Here is a 20,469-nt window from a genome sequence, read left to right as displayed (position 1 = left end):
ATGAGGAGTGAGCTTGCAAAGGTGAGGGAGTGAGGGGAGAGGAAATGGAGACCCCCGTATGTAGGCAACCTTCTCAAGAAGTTTGTAAGAAGGAAGACAGAGATAGGGTGGCAACTGGAGAGTACAGTAAAAGGAAGTTTGTCTAAAGATGGGAGAGACTTGGATATGTTTAAAAGCTAATGGTAAGGAGCCAATAAAGAGGAAAAGCATAAAGTGCAGGAGAGATGGCAGGGAAGGCAGAAGAGGATGAGATTTGAGCACTTAACAAACACCAGATGAATGGATAAATGAATAAAGTTGGTCACTATTTTGGAAGTGGAAAGGGAGAGTTGAGAGGTAAGGTTCTCCACAAGTTGAGAACAGAGCAAACTAAGGAAGACATCACTGAGACAGAATCCCAATACTGGCAGCCCGGGCCTCAAATCACGTGTCAGGGGAGGAGAGCTGGCTCTCTGATGTCACCAAGGGGGTGGGGCACTCCCTACCCCACATCTCCAAAGCCAGACAGAAATCCTCACATCTTGCAGTGGAGAGACTGAGAGAAGGGGAAGAGAGGCGTGGTCAGGTAAGGAGGAAGCACAGGTGTGGGGTTTAAAGCTCTGGCAACCGGACAGCGGAGGTCAGTTCCCACCTTCCACCAGGGAGAAGCTAACATTAGTCCCCCATTCACCCCCATAAGCTGTCAAAGCATCCTGTACTACTTGTCCATAGTCCCTGATTCAATTGTAATTAATAAATTTATTATGTCATCAGTTAAGGTCTGTCGTTAAGCTTTAAGAAGGCAAAGGCTATGTCTATCTCCTTCCCTTATCTCCAGTAGCTGACACTGTTCTTTTCACGCAGGAGGTGCTCAGCCAATCCTTGTTAAGAACATGAATGAATGAACCCACACACTAAATGGTCCCACCCAAGAGGCTTATGTACAGAGGATCATATCAAGGCCGCCCAACTCCCCAAAACACATCCTAAATTGAGAGGATGGTATTTTCACCTCTTCCTCAAACTCTGAACCCCTCTGTGTTTCTCCCAGCCACTTTCTCTTTCTCTCCAATTTGGTCTTAGTATTTCTCTGGCTCTGTTTCTCTGTCTTTATGTTTTTTTGAATCTGCACAGGAAGCACGCAGTTTTAGGTCTGAGGTGATTGGCAATAGAAACATCGGTGCTTGTGTAAATTTAATAAAGGGTCACACATTTTTGTATCTTTGTCATTCATTAACTCCTGTCTCTTTGCCTGTGTTCTGTCTCAGACCTGATTCTTTCTCCTCATCTTCTTGTGTCCAGCTCAAGAGTCCCACCACCACCCAGGACCAGCTCCTCTTGTCCCTGGATCTTCTGATTGGCCCCAGAAGGTACTTGGAGGAAAATCACCCAGTGAGACCCCCTCCTCTGATTTCCTGCCTTGCTGGTCTCGAAGCCCTGCTGACCACATCCTCTCTCACCTTACTTACATACTTCCTCATTAGTCACATCAGCCAGGACTTCTCAGCCCCCAAAACCTGTTACTGACCCCCACTCAGGCCCTCTGCCTTACCCTCTCCTCTTACCCCAAGCTCTCTATTCTTCCCTTCTACCCCACACTGCTCTTAGAACCATGTCTCTCTGCCTGCAAGCAGCCACTCCTGTCCTTTTCTGGATCTCCCTCACCCCTTTTTCCCATAGGTGACAGTACCGACGACAGTGCTATCGAGCCGGTGGTGGCCAAGTACCCGGGGAAACCTAGGGCTGGGGCCCCGGAGCCCTCCTCAGGGATCCCAGCTCTGTGCCCTGTATGCCTTCACTTACACTGGGGCAGATGGCCGACAGGTGTCTCTGGCTGAAGGGGACAGGTTCCTACTGCTTCAAAAGACCAACTCAGACTGGTGGTTGGTAAGGCGCCTGGGAACACCCTCCACCTCTCGCCCCATCTTCATCCCAGCTGCCTACATGACAGAGGAATTCAACCCTTCCCAGAGCCCAACAGCCATCACCCCCAGCCAATCCCTCTGGACTCCTGGTCAGTAAGTCCTCCCCCATCACCTTCCTACCTCCCTGGCTTCTGGGAACTATTGGGAAGATCCCCTTCCCCGAAGCTTTTGCTAATCCTCTACTCCTACCCTTCATCCCCACCATGGTGTCCCTATCGCCTCTCCTTCCTAGTCTCAAGCCTTCTAGATCTCATGTAATTTTCTACCTGCTCTTGTCTTCCCTGTGAGCCCCCAAGATCAGGGACCCAGCCAAGACCCATGGGGGGACCCTGCCCCCAACTCTTCCCATTTTTCTGTTTCCAGGGCCAAAGTTATTTCCTGGCTCCCTGAAGGAGATGCACCTGTATCAGGAAACCCCAGGCAGAGCCCAGGCTACATCTGAGCAGCCTCCTCCTCTTCCCCCTAAAATGTGTAGAAGTATCAGTGTTAGCAACTTGAGGCCAAGCCTCCTGAAGCCCTTCCAGGAAGGACCAAGTAGAAGATCCCTTTCCCAGGAAGACTTGCTGACAGACGCCGATGCAAACATGGTGAGTCACAGTGCTTCTTCTGAGCAGTCAGTCAACAGACATTTACTGCTGGGCTTAGTTCTAGGCACATTAGCAAACAGGACAGACAGAATCTCTGCCCTCAAGGGATCCCCATGGGGGTGATGAACACATAAATAAGACAGCCCTTGGTACTAATAAGCGCTACCAAGAAGCTAAATGTGGTGGAGGATGAATGAAGTGGTCTAGGAATGCATCTCTGAGGACATGACATTTAGTTGAATCTGAATAAGGAGAGACAGCCCTGAAACAAATGAGATGAGAAGGAATTCCCGCTGAGGGACAGCAAGTAGCAAAGATCCTGAGGGTACGTGGAACCTGGAAAATGATAGAGGGACTGAAAGGCCAGCTTAGCTTTGCTTTTCTCTCTCAGCCTCTTGACTCCTGGCCCAGGGCAGGGTTTTTTGCTGTGTCCTGTCTTGCTAGCTCAGGTCACCAGCAAGTTTCCTCTAGAGATGGAACTCCCTTGACCTTCCTGAAGATTCAGCCCCTCCCCTCTCTCTTACTTACTAGTGGGTGAAAAATGGCCCCTCCTCTCTCACACTCCGCTAGCAGGGGTCTCTGACCCTTCTCTGTCTCCTTTTACTCTGGAGGATGTGAGGGTGGGACGCTCCTCTCGACCCCTCCCTCCACGCGCACGGAAAGCCTGTTCCCCTTTCTTGAGGTCCTCTGGTGGGGGTGGGGTGGGGGAGGAGGGAAGTTGGCAACAGGAAGTGAGGAGAAAAGCAAAGACCGTGAGGGAGGGAGTCAAAAAAAAAAAAAAAAAAAAAAAAAAAACCAGCTGCAGGAGACTAGGGTTTCTTCCTCAGTACCTGGGTCACCCCAGCCAGGAGGTGGTGGTGAGAAAATGGTGGGGGAGAGAGGAGGAGATGGTTAGGAGAGAGAAGATCGGGGAGGGGCACAGGGAGAATAACTACTTCTTTCTTCCCCCTTTCCTTGCAGGCAAGACCCCAGACCTTCATGTCAGAGCCCCCTGTGTACTGCAACCTGGTGGACCTTCGCCGCTGTCCCCGGTCCCCACCCACAAGCCCTGCATGTCCCCCGCTGCAGAGGCTGGACGCCTGGGAGCAGCACTTGGACCCCAACTCTGGACGCTGCTTCTACATAAATTCGCTGACTGGCTGCAAATCCTGGAAGCCTCCACGCCACACTCGCACCCGAGAGATGGTGAGACCTTCCCTCCTGCTTGTCCCTTGTCCCTTCAATCTCCTCCTTTCCCCTACTGATCCCCAAAGTAGTATGTTTTCTCACTGGGACTCTCAGGAGATCAGACAGGTCAAAAAATTGTTATGAAGGGTGTTGAGAGCCGATTGAGGTGGCATCTGGATGGAGTTTTTCCTTTCCCTCTCCCCAGAACCCTGGCTCCATGGAGGGGCCACAGACCATGAATAGGGACAACGGTGTCCCGCAACCTCAGGCAAAGGACTCAGAATCTGGCACAGGGACGCCAGGACTTTTCGACTCCCAGGTGAGATCCCTCCCTCCTCCTGATCACATGCAGGAAAAGCCATCGTTTTAGACTTTCTCTTTTATGCAAGACATTCTTCTTCAGTACCCCACGACACCCCCTGACTCACACACCCACATCCGCACCCCTCTTCCCCCTACAGCCTGGGACTCCGAAGTTAAAGTTTCCTCCACCTGTTTCTCCAATCCCCTCCCCCAGGGTTCACCCTCCCTCTGCAGACGCGCCTCCCAGCTCGACCCCTCAGACCAGCCTTCAGCTCTGCAGTCCCCTCGGCCCCTGCCGCAGGTGCTGGACGACCCCCATGTAAGTCTCCCGTTTCCTTGTGACGCCAAGATCCTCCCTGCCCAGCCCCCAGTTCTTGCTCCTTCAGAAAGGTGTTCCTCTTTCTGAGCGTTCTCTGGGTATCCTCTCTTACCGAACACCGCCCACTCAACTTTAAAGGACCTCACTCCTGGGAGATCCCCTGGGGAAAGCCATGATGACTGTGGGGGGCGCTGGGTGGCTTATTGATACCTCGCTTTCCTCTTGCCAGGAGGTGGAAAGGTCGGGCATGCTCAACATGACCAAGATCGCCCAGGGCGGCCGCAAGCTCCGGTGAGAACTGGGAACACAGCAGGGGCGGGGACTGTCGGATTCTGCGGGTAGCGCCAAGTGTTGGGCCCTCCCCGACGCCAATGTAAATGACCTCTGCACTATTATCACTGCCCCCGCCGCCCCTGCAGGAAGAACTGGGGCCCATCTTGGGTGGTACTCGCGGGTAACAGCCTGGTGTTCTACCGAGAGCCACCGCTGACCGCCCCCTGCACCGTCTGGGTGAGTGTGAGGGAGGGGAGCAGCGGGGGGCACGAGGGGTTCCGGCACAACTACTACCGGCCTCAGGCCTACCGTGGGGGGAGGAGGGGGGAGGGGGGAGGGGAGGCGGGGAGGGCATGTCGAGAGGAAGGAGCGCAGCCTCCCGTGTCCTCGCAGTCCACCGGGTGAGAGGGAGGCCGTGAGGGGAACAGCGCCGTGGCCTCAGTTTCTCCCCGACTTGCCAGGGACCAGCGGGTAGCCGACCCGAAAGCAGCGTGGACCTGCGCGGGGCCGCCCTGGCCCACGGCCGCCAGCTGTCCAGCCGCCGCAACGTTCTACACGTGAGCGCTCTCTCCCGCTCATCCCCGAAGCCCCGCCCGGCCCGAGGGTGCGCCCCCAGTTTCCCTCACGGGTCTCCCGCTGGGCCTCCCTGCTCTTTAGGCTCCTTCCCGCTGACTCAAGCCTTTTCCCCTCGGGCCCCTCAGATCCGCACGGTCCCCGGCCATGAGTTCCTGCTGCAGTCAGACCACGAGGCCGAGCTACGCGCCTGGCACCGCGCACTGCGGGCGGTCATCGAGCGCCTGGTGAGATGGGTGGGAGGTGGCAGGACAGTGACCCGGGAGAGGCTCGGGCGGGCAGAAGGAGAAAGAACTGTAGGATGTGGGGTGGTGAGGGACAAGGTGGCAGGTAGAGCCCTGGTGGGCCTGGGATGTGTGGGACCCCAGCAGCCGGCAAGGGGGGTGCAGATTTCTCTCCTAGCTCTCTTCCAACCTCTGATTCGGCCCATCTTGCTGTGCGGATATAGGATCGAGAGAACCCCCTGGAGCTGCGTCTGTCCGGTTCGGGACCTGCGGAGCTGGGGGAACTGAGCGCGGGGGAGGACGAAGAAGTGGAGTCCGAGCCGGTGTCCAAGCCACTGCTGCGGATCAGCGGCCGTCGGAGCTCCAGTTAAGGGGCAGGCCTGGTGGGCGGGGTCTGGGGGCTTTTCCCCGCTACTCGGAGCCGGAGCCGCAGTCGCGACTGCTCTCATGCTCAGATTCCACTTGCTTCCGCAGGTCGGTGTCCGGAAGGAGCTGAGCAGAACCGAGTACGAAACAAACTAAAGCGGCTTATCGCAAAGAGACCACCCTTGCAAACCCTGCAGGAGCGGGGTCTGCTCCGAGGTGAGATGGGCTGGGCCACCTAGCGCCCTTCTTCGTGCCTGCTTTAGTGTTTTTGCAAGCACTTTTATTTACATTCCGGATCTCAGCATCAGCCCATTTCATGGATGAGAAAACTTCAGCGAGGCTCAGAGTAGAGCTTCCCAGAACTAGATCAGCAGTCTTCTGAGACCACTGCTTTTCCCCCCTGCTACTGATTGTTGGGGGGAGGGGGTATACTTCCTTGCCCAGACCTGGAACAGGCAGGCAGGAGAGCCAGCCCAACTTTGGGGTGAAGACCCGTGCTAGAAAGAGCTTTCATGGGTGACGCTGTCACTGGCTCCCCACCTCACTCTGTGCCTCCCCAGACCAGGTGTTCGGCTGCCAGTTGGAATCACTGTGCCAGCGGGAAGGGGACACCGTGCCCAGCTTTGTGCGGCTCTGCGTTGCTGCTGTGGATAAGAGAGGTCACTTTCCCAGAGACCCCAGAATCTCCCCTTCTAACAGGCCAAGGCCCAGAACTCCCCACCTCCCCCATCCTCGTGTTCCTTCTGCCCTTTTGCACTCTACCCTCAGATCCCTCACCAGGACACACTTTAGAGCAAGAATCCTTATCTGCTCCCTGCCTTATCTTCTAGGTCTAAACGTGGATGGCATTTACCGGGTGAGCGGGAACTTGGCAGTGGTCCAGAAACTTCGCTTCTTGGTGGACAGAGGTGAGGCGGCTGTGGGCAGGTGTGGTGCTAAGAACTTCATGTATCAGGATCACAGGTGGTTCTGAGTGAGGGAGCTGGCAGAAAAGGGACGTCTTCTGTCTGGAGCTACATGTCTTAATGCTTGATCTCTTCTTGTACATGTTGCAGAGCGGGCGATCACCTCCGATGGGAGATATGTGTTCCCAGAACAGCCAGGACAAGGTACTTACATGAAGGGCCCCTCAGACCTTTAAAAGTCACCCACATCATCCCTGCTCCCCATGGATTCCCCCGTGTCCTGCTTCTGGGGGGTTGTCCCCATCCTGATCTCTGCCGTCTTGCCCCACTGTGGACCCCTTAGGCATTCCTGAGGTCTGCCTTAACTGAATCTTTTCCCAAACTCCTGATCTCTCAGTTTCTGGGTCCCTCTGACCATTTCTGAGCCCCTCTGTACCTCCTTCTCCTTCCAGAAGGCCGATTAGATTTGGACAGTGCTGAGTGGGATGACATTCATGTGATCACTGGAGCCCTGAAGCTTTTTCTCAGGGAGCTACCCCAGCCTCTGGTGCCCCCACTGCTGCTGCCCCATTTTCGTGCTGCCCTTGGTAAAGGATGGGAGCTTTGGGCAATACTCTTGATATGGGGTGGAGGGGAAGGGGGGGAGCATGAGTGATAAAGAATAGAGTAGAGGTTCCCTTATACTCTTATGTCCCATCCTGAGCACAGAGATGGAAAATAACTTTCAACTAATGTGCCAACTCCAGTTGTTTTTTTGGTGAGTGTTTAGAGGGCTGAGTTTAAAAGAATTCTAAGGTTGCAGTTGGGCTCAGCAAAAAAGAAAGCTGTGATAGATTAATGATGTCTTCACCGAGCATGGGAAAGAGTAGTGAGTTTACCCACCCCGCCCTAGCACCTTCCCTAACCTCACTCCCATGCCCTTCCCATCACTCTCTCTAGCACTCTCTGAATCAGAACAGCGCCTCTCTCAAATACAAGAATTAATAAGCTCAATGCCGAAGCCCAACCATGACACTCTACAGTACCTCCTGGAGCATTTATGCAGGTCAGGAAGACTGAACATCTTTGTTCATGTTGGGAGGGGGTGGGATGGGGCCTGCAGCTGGGACTCTGTGTTCAGATGGGGTGAAGGTAGGGAAACACCTAAGTTTAGTGGGTGATGGAGGAAATAAGCAACCTCTGTGCAGAGCACATATTACCAGAGTCAAAGCCTTTTTGCTCAGTCAGCAACAAATGGAGAACTGGGGACCAAGACAAACCCAGGGATGCTGCGAGAGAAATAAGGAAAATCTCACCCTCTCCCTTCCCTCTGCTTCTTTGTCTTTCACTGGGACAGTAGGGATGACTTATTTGGTGGAGTTGGGCCTGGGCAGTGACCTCTGAGAGAGCATAGCCATTTGAATTAAAACCTCCCAAATTGTGAGCAGAGAGGACTCTAGGGGCAGTCTCTGAAGTTGGGAAGAGGTGGGTGTATCCTAGGTTGTATCTTCAAGTTGTATCCTGAAGGCTTCTCCATTGGTTTCATCTCCATCCCCCTGGAGGCTCTCTCCTTGATTTTCTTCAGCCACCGCATGGAGGGATCCCAAAGTGAACTCTTCCTCAAACCTCTGAAAGGTTAGATTTATTTGCAGCGGCAAAGCTGCTGCCCTATGGCCCTGTCTCTTGGCCTTTGCCCACAGGGTGATAGCACACTCAGACAAGAACCGCATGACCTCCCACAACCTGGGAATTGTGTTTGGACCAACCCTATTTCGACCGGAGCAGGAGACATCTGACCCAGCGGCCCATGCCCTCTACCCTGGGCAGCTCGTCCAGCTGATGCTCACCGACTTCACCAGCCTCTTCCGCTGACTGGGGCAAGGAAGAAGAGAAAATGTGTTTCCGGTAATTTCTGTTGGATAGCCTTTGGTGGGGGTTGTTCTGCTTTGAGGATATCCCTTTAAATCCTGTGTCTACCAGATGACTGTCTCCATCTTCGTGAGTCTGACCTGAGGGGTTGGGAAAGGGTGAGGAAGCTTCTCTAAAGAGGGAAGTGGATGGATTAACCCCTGCTTCTCTAGTTCCCCTGTCATCACCCCTCCCCCAAGATAATAACATATAAAGCAGGGCTCTTTCTGATGCAGTTCCTTTATTATCAGGAAACAGTGTCATTATCAAATTCCTCCCCAAATATAGTTAGATTGTGTACAGCCCCAGCCCTATAACCTCCCATCCCTGGGGTATTCCAGGGCGCTATGGCTCCTCCTCCTGACTTCTTTGTGGGGATGGAAACCCCTTAGGAAATGTGGATCTGTGATTCCCCACTCCTTAAGCACTAGAGTTGAGGAACTGTGTCTCCCCAGGCAGGGATCCCAGTAGGACACTCATGTTGCCCACAGCCATGTTGAGGGCCCCAGAAGGAGGTGGGGTATGTTCAGAGCTGTCCCTCTGATCATGGGAGGGGGGAGGACTCAGCCCCTGGGGCTCATCCAGAATAGCCACAAAGTCCAGCTGAGTGTTGTCGAGATCGAGAGAGTCCAGAGGGTTACACACCTGCCCTTCAGGAGGAGGGTACAAGGCTGGGCCCCCTCCCAGCCTGCCCACCTCAGGATGGCCACAACTGGGGTTGGTGCCCCCTGCCTTGAGGGGCCCATAGCAAGTGGGTAGTGGGGGCAGAAGTCGGGGTGGTGCTGCTGCCCTATGGGAAGCCTTGTTTGCCCCTACTGCAAAATTTTCATGGCATGGTGAAGGGGTAGGATAGGAGCCTGACTTGTGATTGGGCAAGTTAGGTGCAAAGCCAGGTCCATATGTGGCCACTTGTGCCTTGGCAGGGCTCACGCTAACCTGGGAACCCCCCAGAAACTTGGGAGTCTGGTAGAGAGGGTCCTGGGCGGGGGGATCTCCCCTGCCCCCTCCCTCCCACAGCAGCTCCTGTTGAGACTGAACATAATTACACACAAGCTGCGCCTTGAGCTGTCCTGTAGAATGAGTAGGGGACTCAAAATCCAGGTTGGGCCTGGGTTCTGAAGGAAGATAATCAGGAGGTGGCTGGGTATAGGTGCCTGACTGGGGATACTGGGGAGGGGGAGGCTGGGGATAGTGGGAGAATAGAGGCTGTGAGCGTGGAGGCCCCTCACTGGGGTGGGCATTGAGGCAGGGTGCCAGTCCTGTGGAGTCAGAACCCACTGGACACCCCTGTTCTGGCTTCACCTGTACTTGTCCATAATGTTCAAGACGAGGACACTGGCCGTAGGCTCCAGCTGGAGGCTTGGGGCCTGGGTACAGCCCAGAGTGGGAAGGGAACTCACCCCATGTTTCTGGGGTGGGTTCAGGATAGGAGACCTGCTGGGGACAGGGGTTGGGGCCGTAGTTGGTAGGCGGACCAGGCCCAAGAGGCAGGGAGCCTGGACCTCTAGCTCCATAAGGCTCAGCTGCTGCCCCCTCAGGTCCCCCATATCCCAGAGTATCAGCAGGCGGGAAGTCCATATAGGGGTTCAGACCACTGCCCATCATGGAGGTCCCAACCTCTGGCTCCTCCCGTAGCCCTCTGGTATCCATGGCGACATTCTCAGTGATGCTGGGGGGCTGTGGTGAGTAGACAGAGGCTGGGAGTTGTGGATCAAAGTTCCGTCCTCCTCCTGCCACTGTGGGGGGTGTGTGGACACAACCCAAGCTCTTGAACCGCTGGACTCTGGCTGGGGCAGGGTGGTCAGCAGACCGGGCTGGGTCACTGGCCCTCCGGGTGACCCCTACGTTAGGGTTGTATCCTGGATACTCGGCTCGGCTTCTCCAGGGAGGTGCAGGAAGACCCCCCATCCGATCCAGGCTGGGTGCTGCAGTGGGTGGGGTACCACCTCCCCTGGCTGAAGCATATCTTGCCCGGAGCAGGTAGTGCTGGGCAGGCGTGAGGCCAGGCAGAGAGGATGCCCCATTCTCTGGTGGGGAACCAGGGGGGAAAGGGGAAGCCAGGGAGGAGCGGCGGCTGACAGTATAGGCTGAGCTGACGCTGCTGGAGCTGCTGCTGCGGCGGTCAAGAGATACTGGGGGGCCCAGACGGCGAGACCCAGGAGTGCCTGCAAGTGATAGGTAGAAAAGGCAGGGGGGCCAGGGAGCCCTCTGAGTCTCACTCTGCCTCCCCCAAGGGATAGCCTTGTCCTGGAATCCCAAGGAAGGCTCCTTAACTCTAACCACTCAGTTTTTGTTTTTTTTTTTTTTTGGTACGCGGGCCTCTCACTGTTGTGGCCTCTCCCATTGCGGAGCGCAGGCTCCCGACGCGCAGGCCCAGCGGCCATGGCTCACGGGCCCAGCCGCTCCGCGGCATGTGGGATCTTCCCAGACCGGGGCACGAACCCGTGTCCCCTGCATCGGCAGGCGGACTCTCAACCACTGCGCCACCAGGGAAGCCCAACCACTCAGTTTTGTCTCCTCCTTCACCCATGCCCTTTCTGCTTCTGGGTCACCAGGGATTCAGGGTCGCTGTGAACAGTGCTACAGGTTGTACACTGCACAATCATAGGGGACAGCATCGTAGATTTTGTATGTCACAAGAATTTTCTGATAGATGGAAGGAAAGCATCTTGAAGAAGGAGGACGTTTTTCTAATTGTACAAAGGAGCTGTATAGCAGCCCTGAAGGGTGAAGTCCTCCTTCCAACCCCAGGGAAGGTCCAGATCCCAGCCTAGCAACCACCCCCAACACCCATCTCTCACCGGTGTGGGTCAAGCTGGGCAGTTTGAGGCCCCGGGGCCCTATTGGTCGGAATTGGTGTAGCTGGTCCAGCCTAAGGTTCTCAAGGCGGCGAAGAGTAGACAGACCAGTGCCAGCAATGCAAGGCCCCTCGTCCAAGCTAGACAGGTCCTCAGTGCTGCCCCCTGCATTTCCAGTCATTTCCACACCACTGTCTGTATTGGCTGCGCTGCCTGCTGGGGAGTGGTCACTGCTGCAGGACGACTGGGCCCCAGGGCTTGGCTGTGGCTTCTGTGGGGAAGATGAGGGCTAAGGGTGGCACCCCTCCCCCTTCCCCACAGTTCCCTGAACTTGGTGAGTGACTAAAGCCTGTGTCCCAGTGACTGCTTAAGGGTATAGAGAGGGCTGAGCAAGTGAAAGACACAGGCAAACTGGAGAAAAGGTAATGAGAAGAGCCTAGACTACCTTGACTCAAATTTGGGCTCTATGACCTTGAACAATTTATCTATGCCTGAGTTTCCTTATCTGAAAATGGGGAGAGTAAGTTCCTTTCTCATGAAGTTGTTGTGAGGAGTACGTGAAATTATACAGGCACAAGGCCTAAAATAATATACTAATTCCTATATATGAGTTTGTTGAATCCATTAAATAATTAATTACACTAAAATCCCTAGATTTGAGGTAGCCCAAGGAACAAAACTTGGATAAGAGAATGGGGGACCAGCCACAGAAGAGAGATTTGCACAGGAGGCGATGGACCAGTTGGGAGGGGACTAGAAAGATGTTAGCAGGGCAGGCGGGGGTATGGAGGCAGGGGGTTGCCTCACCATGGCACCCTCCGGTACAGTCAGTCTGCTCTCCTCCCTGATGGGGCCTCCGTCCCGCTCCCTCTTGGGCTCCACTGTGGAAAGAGCCGGTGTCCGGGGCAGGGGGCCATCTCCTCGGTGCCGCTTGGTCACGTGGGCGTCAGGACCATGCACTGTCTTGACATGTTTCCGGAGCGAGCTGGGATCTGTGTAACGTTTGGTGCAGCCAGGGAGCTTACACACATAGGGCTTCTGTTGAATGGAGAGTGAAGACAGCAGGCAAAAGGATCAAAGCGGGAGAATTCAGAAGAAATGGGAAAAAGTGGTGGTAAGTGAGGACGAGGGGGGTCAGGGGGGAATGCATAGCACCCAAGGAAATAAGGAGAGTAGGGCCCTTGGAGTAAAGGATGAAAGGATCAAGGGGAAGATTAGGAAAAGTGACAGCCCAGGCCTGGGAAAGATGAGGGGGTGAACCCAGGTCTGTGAGGCCTCATAAATTCAGGGGTTGAAGGGACCAGGGGTCTCTTCTAGTTAGAATGTGTCTATTTTAGTTTAGCCCTTTGGCTGGTTAGAGGAGTGGTGGTAAGTGGAAATTCTTGGTTTCAGAAAGACCTTCTTCAGGTGAATTATATGGGTCGGGGGTAGGGGGAACTCACCTCTGTGGAGAGGGTGCTGGGCTAAGGGATTTCTTATGGGGGAACCTCCCCAGTAGGTGGCTTCTTTAAGTGGGGAGGGTCTCTTGAGTGGGGCATTCACCTCATTGGAGTGGGTCCGATTCTGGTGCTTGGCTCGGTCACTGGCATTGCTGAAGGCTTTACTGCAGCCCTCGTGTTCACACATGTATGGCTTCTCACCCGTGTGTGACCGCAGATGTGTCTTCAGATTTTCCAGGCGTGAGTATGACTTCCGGCACCCCTCAAACTAGGGGACATGGGGGTCAAAGGATCGCTCTCAGAAGGACATGGAGATTAGTGGAACCCTGAATCTCAAAAGGGACATATATCAGAGAATATAACTCAGGATGGGAGAGCACTGGGGCTTCAGAATTCCCAAAGTTCAGGGACGAGGGCAGGCAAGAGCTGGAGGAACAGAAGTAGCTGGAGGCACTCGGCCTGCAGGGACATGGAGCGGAGGCAGCGAGCAGCCCCTGGTCAAACCAGGGCACGTCTCCTGCATGGGGAGCCCAGACTGTCTTAGGAGGGGTCATCAGGGGAGCGTGTGTCCTCAGTGCAGGGCTTCCCCATCAGGCAGAGTTCCAGACCCGGTGCCTAGGGCCCACTGTACTTCTAGGGGCCCACAAAAATGTTTTAATTTCTTTTAAAAACGGGGGAAAATTAGCTTTTAGGTCCAAGAAAGTGTTCTAATATATAATATCAATATGTTCATCTTCATACCAACCTAGTCATAAAATACAGTTTTTGAATATTTGTTTATGGAGGAAGGGACCTATAAAGGCAAAAGTCAGATTGGGCCCTGCCTTGGTAGGGGCTCCGATTTAGAAAGGAACCCTGAGCTTGGGGAGGGGGTGCCTCACCGTGCACTTATGTGGCTTCTCGCCTGTGTGTCTGCGCATGTGCACCACCAGCATGTACTGGGCTTTGAAGGGCCTCAGCTCCCTGGAGCAGCCCCCCCAATGGCACACAAACTCCTTCCGCTCTCCGTGGATGTGCTCGCTGTTGATGTGCTGAGGGAGAAGATGCAGAGGTTCTCTGCGGTTCCCTATGCCCCTGAGATCCACAACAGACCTGCCCTAGACCTCCCCACCCCACCATATCCCTCCATGGCTTCCCATCATGGGGGAAGAAGAGGCAGGAAGAACATCATAGCCTACAGCTCCGTTCTTCCAAGTTTCTAAAACAAAGCTACACCTCCTGAATTTCTGTCTACCCACTGGGCACCCAACCTCTGACCTCCTGCCCTTAGCCTGATTCCACCATGTCCCACCCAGAATGTCCTACAGGCTCCAGCCAGCACTCCTGTTACCCCCTGCGGCTCACATGCACCAGCTGCTCCTGGGAGTCGAATTCCTGACTGCAGCCATCCCAGCGGCAGTCAGTCTCATACACAGAATCGTGCTCAGGCTTCTCCTCTCTCTCCAGGTCTTCCCGCCCATCCAGCATCCCCAGCAGGGGATCCTAGGGTAGGAGAGAAAATCCTAGTGTCACCTGGGTGACAGCTTTTGTTTTGCTCAGGTTGCAGGGGTAAAGCTCCCCGCTCCCCCTTACCTGCGTGCCCGTGGAGTTGGGGCTGCACATATCACCTTCCAAGGGCTCCTCCGGGCACTTGCTAAGCAGCGCATCCAGCTCAGACTTCAGCTTCCCCAAGGGGAGAGGTGAGGATGGTGAAGGGAGAAGTGAGCAGGAGGAAGGGAGAGCCCAGCCAGGTCTTCCTGCCCTGAGTGCCCCCACCCAAGCAGCTGGAACCCCTGGGTTTGGAAGAGACTTCCTCCTTAGACTGCACTGGTGAATGGGATGGGCGAAAGGTGGGATCTCATTTGGAAGAGACTGATTCAACCCCAAGGAGCGAACCCTGGCACCCATACCCCTTAATTTTTCTGGCACTGAAAACTTTTACATCCTCTGTTCTTCATTCACCTTTCCCCTAAAAAGTCTACCACCCACCCACCCCGAACTGAGGGAAATCAGGTGACAATATGAGGACTCTCACCTGGCAAGTTGAAAGGGGTCCCCGGGACTGAGGATGTGGCATCATCCCACCCTGGGTGGGCTCATGGGGACCACAGGGCTGGACCCCGAAGGAAGGCGAGGTCCCTTTTTGGTGATTCATCTGGGGTGAGAATCCCAGAGATGGGCTGAGGAGGAGGAGGAGAGGCAGTTACTTAGGACTATCATCTCAGAAAGCCTCAGGAGTTCTTGAGCTCTTTGGAGGGTTTCTGGAAGACGGTATGGGAAGTGGTTGAGGCAGTCCCAGGGAAGTACTGAGGAGGGCTTCCACGCCTTTGAAGTGATAAGGATTCAAATAGGGTCAGGTGGTTTGGAGGGCTTGAGGCTTTTAATGGGGTTTGGTAGGGCCTTTAGGGGCCTCTTAGCCCGAGGCTGTCTGCACCTCATGGTGCCGATGGAGAGGTGACCATAGGAGCCCCCCGGAGATGCACAGCGTGAGTTGATGAAGGCCACGAGGGAGCTGGGTGAGGTGCGGATAACTGTCTGCAGGTCCAGGCTGGCGTCTGACAGAGGTGAGATGGAGAGAGCCCGCTTCTTGGTCAATTTGACTGCACTCCGGGGAGGAGGAAACAGTGGGGCTGGGGCAGGAAACAGGGGAGATAGATACGGTAAAGGAGCATGTCCCCCATGCATGCAGCCCATGGGTCCTGACTCTCAGCCAAAAGAAATGACACCAGACTCTGCCCTGTTGACCCCATCTGTGACCTCTTGATCATGCTCTGATTCCTTGATCCCATCTCCAAGCATTTCCTCTTCCAAAGTAGATGCCCTGCCCTCCAACTTTCTCCCTCAGGACAAGTCCCAAAGAGGCAGAAAGGAAAGAGATGTTGCCCGAAGCCTCACCCTCCGTGCAGCTGCTGGTCTCTCTGGCTGGCCCGTAACTGTGGGGGCCGGACATGAGGGTGGCCTGGTGGCAGAAGGGCAGGCCAGGCAGTCCTAGAAAAGAGATACAGCTGGAATGGGGGTTGGGAATGGAGGACACATAAGGTCTCACCTTGAAACCCCAGTTAAGGCCTGATCCCATATTCCAAGCCCCAATGACATGGGGCCTCAGATCTTTTTGTATATGGGAAACTGGCATGGGGCTGGCGATAGACGAGGGATCCCTGGGACTGGGTGAGAGATCTGCCAGTCATCAAGGTCCGGGGATTGGTGTATGCACTGACCTTCTGTCCCCATGCTGGGAGCCCCCTGACTGGGGAGGGGCCGGAGACAGCAGGGCTCGCCATAGCTACTGACTGGCGGTGGGGTCATCGAGTTGAACATGGTGTCTCAGAGGAGAGTGTGGGGACACTGCAGGAGGGGAAGGGAGATGTGCAAGTTATAAAGGCAGGAGAGAAATATGGAAGGTCAGATAACTAACTCAGATGCCGCACCCTGGGCAGAGCACCTCCAAGACATCTGCCATGGGAAATCAAGTTGAAACGAGCTTCACTCAGCCAGGGGAGGGTAAGGAGAGAAGTCCCATAGAGGCAGAGGCAGAGCCAGTCTTGGGGATCTTTGTGGGAACTGGGTGGGAGCTTTGCCTGTGTGTGTGTGTGTGTGTGTGTGTGTGTGTGTGTGTGTGTGTGTGTGTGTGTGTGTGTGTGTGTGTGTGTGTGTGTGTGTGTGTGTGTGTGTGTGTGTGTGTGTGTGTGTGTGTGTGTGTGTGTGTAGGGGGAGTGTTGTGGACTAATTGTGCCTGTGAGCTTCAGGTGATTTTATACCATGGGCCCTCTGTTTCATCTTGTTCTGACCATGGGCCAGCTTTGAGGGGTGGGATGGGGGAACTCAGGAGGAGGAGTGACTGACCTCAGGCACTGGGCTGGCTGCTCAGCCTGAGCCCCTCTCCCTTTCTTCATTTGTTGCTCGCTGCCTAGGGACAGCCCGTCTACAACCTCTCCAGTGTCCAGCAGAGGGAGCCCTCGCCACAGCCCAGAGAGGCTGACGGGGCCAGGAGGGAGCCCAGATGATCTGTCCTTTCCTCTCTAAGGCAGAAAACTGTGTGGAAGGGGATAAAGTTTCTGAGGAGAGCCTCCAGGGTCTGTTGGGTACAAAGGATGGAAGTTGGTGTTATTCAGGGGTGGTTTGAATCTGGGCGCCCGCCTAACTCTTTTGGTCTGTTTTGGGGGAACAGGAAAGGGGCTGTGAGGGAAAACTTTGGGAAAATACACACACACACACACACACACACACACAAGTCATCCATTAGAGAGGAGTAGTGAGGGAGAAGAGGGTGCCGCTGTCCGCTTTTCTCCTCAAACTCCAGTTTTTACTCCACCCCGGGTTTTCCTGTCTCCCGGGACTGAGGGTGGGGTGGGGCGGGGTAGGGTGGAGAGCGACAGGGAGCGGGCCGGCCGGCGCGGTGGGTGATCCCAGGATGCTGGGATTTAGGGTGAGGGCGGGGGTAAGATGGGGAGCGGAACCCGGACCCCATGACCCAGCCCGAGCCCCGCAGCCTGGGCTGTACTCTTCCTAACTCCTCCTTTACCAGCGGAGATCCGGATCCTGCTACCAAGACCTCCCAACTCGACCTTGGCACTACTTTGGGGGGGGGCACAGCTGGCTGGCAGCTGGATGGGGGGACACTTCTCCCGCCTCTTTCCTCTATGACTCACCCAGGGGAAGGAGGCGGGGGCTAGCAAACGACCCCCCAAAACTAAAGAGACTCCCCCAAACATGCCTACTCAGTCATCTTCCTGCCCCAGTGCCCAGCCATAGGGGAGGCCGAGATGGAAATTGGGCGACATCCCTCCTCACCCACGCGTGCCACAGCCCACCCACGTCTCCCCTTCACATTAGTGAAAGGAAGATTTCGCCAACTTTTCCAGCTTCAGAAAATTAAGTTTTTCTGGGGTGTGGATGAGAGCGCAGGATGGGGAAGGGAGCTCCAGGGTTCCCTTGCTGGAGCCCTGAATCATCCTCTATGTCTCCCAATTTTCCAGAATCCCCCCTCGCACCCCCGCTCCCCAACTCCCAGGAGTCGGCCCCGCCCCCCTTCTCCCGGTCCCGCCTTCCCCGCCCCCGTGCCTCCTCGGCCCACCCAAGTCGCCGCCGCAGGCTCTGGCTGCAGACGGCTCCGCTTCCCCCGCCCGCCCCGGGAGCCCAGTCGAGCGAGCCGCAGCGGAGTGGAGGGAGGGTGGACTGAGAGGCGGGACACATTCTTCCCTCCTCCCCTCAGTGCATCCAGAGAGCTGGCATTGGCGCCCGTGGGGGGGGGGGTGGCACTGTTGGAGAGTGGGAGTCCCCTTGGTGGGGTGAAAAAGAAGAACCCAGAAACTACAGGGAGAGAAAGTGACTAGGGTAAATAAAATAAGGTGTGTCTGGGGAGGGGGAGGGGCCAGGACACCTTAGGTTCCCGGGTATCCCAGCTGGCTTCCCAAGGGTTAACCCCTCCAGACCCCCGGGAACCCCCTAGTGACGTCAAGGGCGGGGTCTGTGCCGCCTGGCAGGGGATGCCTGGGAGATAATGGGGGGGTGTCTCTGGACCCCGCCCCCCAAGGAAAACCCACCCTTATTCCGGCCCTTACAACTCCCCCCGGGAAACTGCGCTGCCTTCTCCCTCTACTGGACCGTAAAGACCTATCCTACGAAGACCCCAGTTCTCCAGCGCCCTAAAACCTTCAGTCCCCAGTGTCTATGGGATCCCCTTTCCCTAATCCTGTCCCCAAAGCTAGCTGCCCAGGACGGATTGTTTCGGGGTCATGGGGCCTGAAAGAGGCTTCAGAGCGGGGAGCAAGGGCAGGCAGGGTGGTCTGAGCCAGAGGAGGGGCCTCGGTCCCCAGCTCCCGTTCGGGAGGGGGGCCAACGGTGATGCACAGGCAGGCAGTGGCCAGTGGTCCCGCCCCATCCCAGTAGGGGTCTCCCTGTGGTTGGCCCCAGCTGCCCTGGTGGTCCTGAGGTCAGAGGGTCAAGACAAGGTCTCCTCAGCTCCTCCTTAGCACCCTGCCCACAGCCATTGGGACCCAGGAGTCCAAATTCCTTCGGGAGTCTTCCTAGGGCCTAAACTAGAGACTGACTCCACCAGCCCCCTTCCTACTCCAGAAGACAATTCTTTTTCCCCAAAATACATGCACCAGCAAGCACATCTGTCACAAGACAGGTCAGAGCTTTAAGCCCAGCCGCCCCCCAGTGGCTTTGTCACCTCACACACCCTATCTAGGAGACTCTCCGTAGCTGTTCCCTCCTTTCAGAAACACTGATGTCTTCCTGCCCTGCGCTCACAGTCACACCTGGAGTCCCCTCTCTATCACGCAGACCTCCAGCTAACCGTCCTTCCAACCTCTTCATCCCAACCTCATTAAAGTGAGATGTTCCTAACATGTGGGAGAGGCGGAGACAAACAAAGAGATCCACAGTTGCCTGAGACAGAGACACACAGACTGTCAGAAGAAAAAAAATACAGAGAAAGGGAGATACATTTGAAAAAATTCTCCAAACTTTCTAATATCTTATCCCAGGCTCTCCCACTCTTATTTTGCCTCTATGCCCTAGGTCTCCCGCCTTGGCTGGGCAGAGACCCTCGCAAGTAGAGCATCCCCTCAGGTCCCTTCCCCCACCGCTCCCAGGTGGTCCCCCTCCTGCCCCCCTTCTCACCTCTGTCTGGGCGCAGGGCTCGGGATGCGCGGTCCAGGGCTGGAGTCTGGGCTGGGGGGTGTGCGGTGGGGAGGGGGGGGCGGACAGGGCTACAGCAGCGCAGCCTCGGGGCCACCCCCACCCCCCAACCTGGCCCCCAGCCCTCCAGCCGGCCCAGCCCGCCGGGCCGCGAGCCGGGACCACCCGCGAGAAGCGCAAACTTTTTTTTCCCTTTTGCAAAAACTTTTTCTCTAGCCGCTGGCGCGCCGCCGCTCTTCCCGCTCGCCCCTCACCTCCCTCCTATTTCCCTCCCTCTTGCCGTTCTGGAGGATGAGGCGGGGTAGCTGGAAGCAAGAGAGGGGGTGCCGGGCTTATTGCACCCCCAGGACCCCCAGGATCCTCCCCCTCCCTTGAGGCACCCTCTACTGCCTAACCCCCCCCCCCCCCCCCCCCGCTGAACATGCTGCTGGTAGTGGGCAGTAAATCCCGGCGTGGATCCCTGGATCGGCTGCCTACGAAGAGGCCCTGAATCAGAGCCAGAAAAAACAAATTGAGAAATATATTGGGGGGCTGAGGGGTGACGAAAAAACTCACCCGAGAAAAATAATATTGGAAGTAGGGTCGTCGACTTTAGTTGGTGCTAACTGAGCATTCCGTAACTATCCTGTAGTTTTTCTGCCGGCCTCACCCTTTGGATAGAACATGAAGGGGTTGGGACAGATTTGGGGTGGAAACAGGATTGGGACAGAGTTGGGTTGGGAGCCCTGGGCGGAAGGTGAGGGGTCCATGGAGCATAAAAGGGAGGAGCAGCGGCTGAGGCTCTGGGTGCAGCGCAGGGCCTGTGTTCACAAAGTTGCTAAGGAACCCTGAGACTGAAGCACTGCTCCCGGAGAACTCCTACTTTCCTTCATCTCGAGACTGGAGACTGGGACCACCTCTGCACCTCTACGCGGCACTCTCTCTTTCTGCTCTTCAAGGCTGTCTGCTCCCTCTGCTGGTCTTTCTGGCACATGACACCTTCTTCGAGTCTGACTGGAGGCAGAGGAGACTGGGGGAGGTAAAGGAGTAGGAGGCTTAGGTCCCCCCACCAAAGCCCGGCTGGGAGCCCATGCAGAGGTTGCATAAGCCCAAAGAAACAG

At 55.7% G+C, this 20,469-nt stretch overlaps 2 protein-coding genes across 4 annotated transcripts; one reads left to right on the top strand and one right to left on the bottom strand.

Moving 5' to 3' along the window:
* On the top strand, window positions 1-8,472 carry ARHGAP9 (Rho GTPase activating protein 9; the record flags this gene model as incomplete). The annotated part of the gene is given in 20 exon segments (XM_079714956.1): window positions 1-21; window positions 1,282-1,371; window positions 1,660-1,993; window positions 2,268-2,491; window positions 3,452-3,676; window positions 3,864-3,977; window positions 4,176-4,280; window positions 4,510-4,571; window positions 4,700-4,790; window positions 5,015-5,119; window positions 5,122-5,157; window positions 5,255-5,353; window positions 5,575-5,716; window positions 5,825-5,932; window positions 6,277-6,375; window positions 6,547-6,624; window positions 6,772-6,825; window positions 7,074-7,208; window positions 7,561-7,666; window positions 8,301-8,472. Coding segments are annotated over 20 exon segments (2,400 nt in total).
* A 456-nt stretch (window positions 8,473-8,928) lies between these two features.
* On the bottom strand, window positions 8,929-16,042 carry GLI1 (GLI family zinc finger 1; the record flags this gene model as incomplete). Of its 3 annotated transcripts, none has more annotated exons than XM_079715536.1 (11): window positions 8,929-10,673; window positions 11,310-11,577; window positions 12,114-12,344; window positions 12,849-13,013; window positions 13,627-13,776; window positions 14,090-14,227; window positions 14,318-14,407; window positions 14,760-14,904; window positions 15,159-15,354; window positions 15,620-15,712; window positions 15,943-16,042. In XM_079715536.1, the coding sequence occupies 11 exons, from the start codon at window positions 16,040-16,042 to the stop codon at window positions 8,929-8,931; spliced, it is 3,321 nt and encodes a 1,106-aa protein (XP_079571662.1). The 3 variants fall into 3 exon arrangements, with proteins under 3 accessions (XP_079571662.1, XP_079571663.1, XP_079571664.1); XM_079715537.1 differs by having other exon boundaries at window positions 11,310-11,574; XM_079715538.1 differs by lacking the exon at window positions 15,620-15,712 and having other exon boundaries at window positions 15,159-15,324.
* Window positions 16,043-20,469: the final 4,427 nt, after the last annotated feature.

This window comes from Hyperoodon ampullatus, assembly GCF_949752795.1.
Source record: "Hyperoodon ampullatus genome assembly, chromosome: 11".
NCBI classification, from domain to species: domain Eukaryota; kingdom Metazoa; phylum Chordata; class Mammalia; order Artiodactyla; family Ziphiidae; genus Hyperoodon; species Hyperoodon ampullatus.
This window is presented reverse-complemented; position numbering and strand designations above follow the sequence as displayed.